The 4,334-nt window shown below is 34.8% G+C and overlaps 1 protein-coding gene across 1 annotated transcript; it reads left to right on the forward strand.

The window, feature by feature from the left end:
- Nucleotides 1-1,488: 1,488 nt before the first annotated feature.
- Nucleotides 1,489-3,948, forward strand: LOAG_13055 (hypothetical protein; the record flags this gene model as incomplete). Its single annotated transcript, XM_003148566.1, has 3 exons — nucleotides 1,489-1,678; nucleotides 2,442-2,702; nucleotides 3,757-3,948. Coding segments are annotated over 3 exons (642 nt in total), but the record flags the coding sequence as incomplete, so codon positions are not given.
- Nucleotides 3,949-4,334: the final 386 nt, after the last annotated feature.

Raw genomic sequence — 4,334 nt, forward strand, 5'->3', positions numbered from 1 at the left:
ATTAATACAATTAGTCTCCATGAAGGCTATCAAATCAAATCACTTACTTTATTGCCATAATATAATTCATTATTAAAGGCCATCTTCATCTGTTACTTGCAACATCTATTGCTGCTTTTTTTTTCTTTTTCCTCCTTTTTTTTACAGAAATTCACAATTTCAAAAGGAATATAGTTTGAACGAGATTCTGAGTGCACGTGTAATTCACGATTTTATGGGTCTTCTGGAATACAGGTAGCTTAAACGATAATTGAATTAATAAAAGCAATAATTATTAAAATTTAAAAATGACAATATGGTTAAGTCCTACTATATGTGCGAGATTATTTCGTGTTTGCATTGCATTATACGTTTGCATCCAGTATGTCTGCATCAACAATTGACTAACCGCTTAAAAACGAAAACCAAATATTTCCATAACAATGCCACAAAATGCAGACAGAGTTATTCAATACCGTACGGATTAAATATTCTCATAACCAGGAAATAATCCGCTACAAATAATCCGCTAGTTTCAATTTATGCAAATATTATATTATCCATGTCATTGAAACTTTCAATCTCTCACTATTTCTAGTAGTGCGAAGGCGTATTGATCAACTGCTAGTTCAGTGATCGGAAAATGAGAATTCAAAGGAGAGAAATATAAAAAAATAATTTGAATCGCACGAATTGAAAACTGTTTGAACCTTTGGTCGTTTAATTCCAACCAATCTGAAATAAAATGCTTCCATTCGAGCATTTCTGCCATTTCAAAAATTCTGTACTTCGCCTTGTTCTTCATTATATCGATGGCATACATCATTTGGTTCAATCTTTTGCTATACATCGTTTCAGTCCGAAATATTCCAGGTAGGAAATATTCTTCTATGCTCAACGGAAGGTCCACAGTAAGGGCATGCTTTGGTAAATACATAAAACGATCACAAAGTTCTTTAAGCCAACAAAGTCGTTCGAAGCAATGAGTATTCCTCAGAAAACCTTAACATCTACGATAATTTGAATTTAGCACTAATTGCTTCCGATACAGTTGCACATAACAGTGAATGGGAAATACTAGTGGACAATTACTGGATATTAAAGACAACTACAATTAGTGGACAATTATTAGTAGTAAAGAATTATATAATAATATATCGTTTTATTCCTTTTTGCTTTACTGCTTTCACTCCATTCCGCGAAGTTGAAAATGCAAGCAGTAATTAATCTACGATCGAAACTGTTCTCGCCCATACCAAGGAATGCACAACTATCCGCTGTACGGGATTCCATCAGATGTAACATTAAGACTTGGTTTCTGTCGCAAATGTATGCAAAAAGTTGAATACTATCGCGTATTTCACGTATTCTAAATTAATTGGAATTTTAAAATTGTTTTATGGCACTAATATCTTCATGGTCAGTTTCCTAATTGACTCAGCTAATTACCAAATGCAGTGATTGCAAAACAAATTTAGGCACAAACGTCATAACAGTTGTTTTTCAGGCATGAAAAAGTATGACTGTCCACATATCGACTGTAATGCGACCATACAGGGCAAAGACGAATATAACAAACATTTCCAAACGCACGATAAACCATTTCGTTATCAATGCAAACTTCCCGGTTGTGAGAAAGAATTCCGCATTCCATCAACATTTTCCAAACACAAAAAATCCTGTCAACACAAATCTCCGAGTAAATACTTCTTCAATTTTAAACAATCACAAATAAAATAAAGAGAAGACAATAAATATTCCCGCAGAGCTTCTCAGTTTTGCAAATTCGGCAGAGTTTTCAGCATTTATTTGTCTGCCTGAAATGGATGCATGTGGAACTATATTGACGAAATATCTGTGACCGTAGAGGACTTCCTTTGGCACAACGAAGTGATATCTAACAAATTCTCATTCTAGTCCAGCGAAATGAAATCCGCATTAGGAGCACATTTTGGTAGACACACGAAACCATCACATTGCCGATCAAACTTCATTAGGTCAACAGAACTATTCGGGCAATGAGTACTTCTCAACAAACCTTAACATCATCCATAACAGCTTGGATTTAGCATTAGTTGTCTCGGATACGATTACATATTACAGTAAATGGGGAAATACTGATGGACAATTACCGGGAACAAGCAGTAGAGAATTGTATAATAACATATCGTTTTAATTCCTTTCACTTTACTACCTTTACTCAATTGCATGAAATTGAAGCTATAAGTTATAAAGAATTCCAAATCCGAAGCTGATCTCATTGCAGCAAAAAAGATAGAATTACCCTTTTATTTTTTAAAAAAAATCATTCTTTAAAGGAAATGAACAACATCTCGTAATTTAAGTAACCTTAAATGTGATTTAATAGGTCAATGATGCTAATACAGCATTTTTCAAATTATATTCATTAATTAACATACAAAATGACATTTTTAAACATAAACGTCGTAACAGTTTTTCAGTTGAACGAAAGCATAAATGTCGTTATTGTACTGCGACTATTCAGACGAAAGAGGAATATTCAAAACATCTTCAAGCGCACAAGGAACAAGGTTTATATGAGTGCACTTGGCCCACATGTGGAAAGAAATGTCGTACCCCAAAATTACTTCGAGAGCATTACGAGAAACATCAACCTAAACTTCAATGTGAAATCTGTGGCTTTTTCTTTTCTTGTAAGAATGGACTACGAAAGCACAAGAAGCAATGCCACGGAGTTAGAGGTTAGTTTTGCAAAGTTAATGTTTAGCAGAAGAGTTTTCAACGTGTATGTTCACATAAAAATATGTTGTAAAAAAAATATGTTGTAAAACATTAACGGCAATGAAATACAATTCCATAGTTATTGCAATGTTTTTCTGCAAATGTTTTTCTAAGTGCAATGTTTTTCTAAGTAGAAAACCGCTTGTCGTTTATCGCAACGGGTGTTTGGCAGTTACTGATATGATAATGAACGGAGTGACAGAATCCTAGCAATTAGCTCCTTGCAGTCCGATGAATTTAAATAGTGTTAACAATGATGACAATAACGTCATCACAATAATGGAACGAATATTCTATTGTATTCTTTTCTATGTTTACATCGGTTTTTTAATGCAATGATAAACGCGTGAAAAAACAGTACCTAATTCGATTGATGGAATCAAACGGCCACCGATCACTCATTTCGTCTGATTTTATAAGAATTTTAGGCCGAGTGGAATGAAATCCGCATTTGGGACATAGTTTAGTAGACATACGAAACCATCGCATTGCCGGTCAAACTTCATTAGGTCAACAAGATGACTCCGGCAATGAGTATTTCTCAGAAAACTTTACATCCTCAACAATTTGGATTTAGCACTAATTGGCTTAGATACGGTTACATATGCCAGTGGTTGGGGAAATATTAATGGACAATTACCGGTAACAAGTAGAGAAGAACTATATAATGATATATCGTTTTAATCCCTTTCACTTCACTGCTTTCACTCCATTCCGCGGAATTGAAAATGCAAGCAGTAATTAATCTGAATCAAAACTGTTCTCGCCCGCAGCAAGAAAATCACAACTATCCGTTGTACGAGATTCCGTCAACTGTAACATTAAGATTTAGATTCTGTGGCAAATATATACAAGAAAATGAACAGCTCCGTGTGTTCTAAATTAATTGGAATGTGAGGTTTGTCTTGTCGAATTGATATCTTCATGATCAATTTTTAAATTGAATCAATTAATTACCAAATGCTATGATAGAAAAACTAAGCAAACACAAACGACACAACAGTCGTTTTTCAGATATGAAGATGTATATGTGCCCACATGCTAACTGCAATGCGACCATGCAGGGCAAAGGCGAATATGGCAAGCATTTCCAAACGCACAAGAAACCATTTCATTATCAATGCAAAAATCCCGGTTGTGAGAAAGAATACTACAGCCAATCATCGTTTTCCACGCACATGAAATCCTGTCAACACAAACCACAGAGTAAAAACTTCCTCAGTAATAAGAAATCATTGAAAAGTCCTGCAGAGCTTCTCAGTTTTGCAAATTCAGCAGAGTTTTTAGCATTTATTTAATCTATCTGAAATGAATGAACAATGAAGTGTTATCTAACCAATGTTCATTCTAGACCCAAGGAAAGGAAATCCACAGCTGGAACATACTTTGCCAGATACACGAAACCACCACACTGCCGGTCGAAGTTCAGTAAGTCAACAAGATCGCTCGAATGATGAGTATCCCTCAGAAAAATTTAACATCTTGGACGATCTCGATGGTGACATCTTCGACTATCTTAACATCCCCGACGATGTTGTTGTTAATATCGAAGATATCGACATCGACAACTTCGATGGTAATATCTTCGAATG

The sequence above is a fragment of the Loa loa genome (genome assembly GCF_000183805.2).
Source record: "Loa loa unplaced genomic scaffold supercont3.370, whole genome shotgun sequence".
NCBI lineage: Eukaryota > Metazoa > Nematoda > Chromadorea > Rhabditida > Onchocercidae > Loa > Loa loa.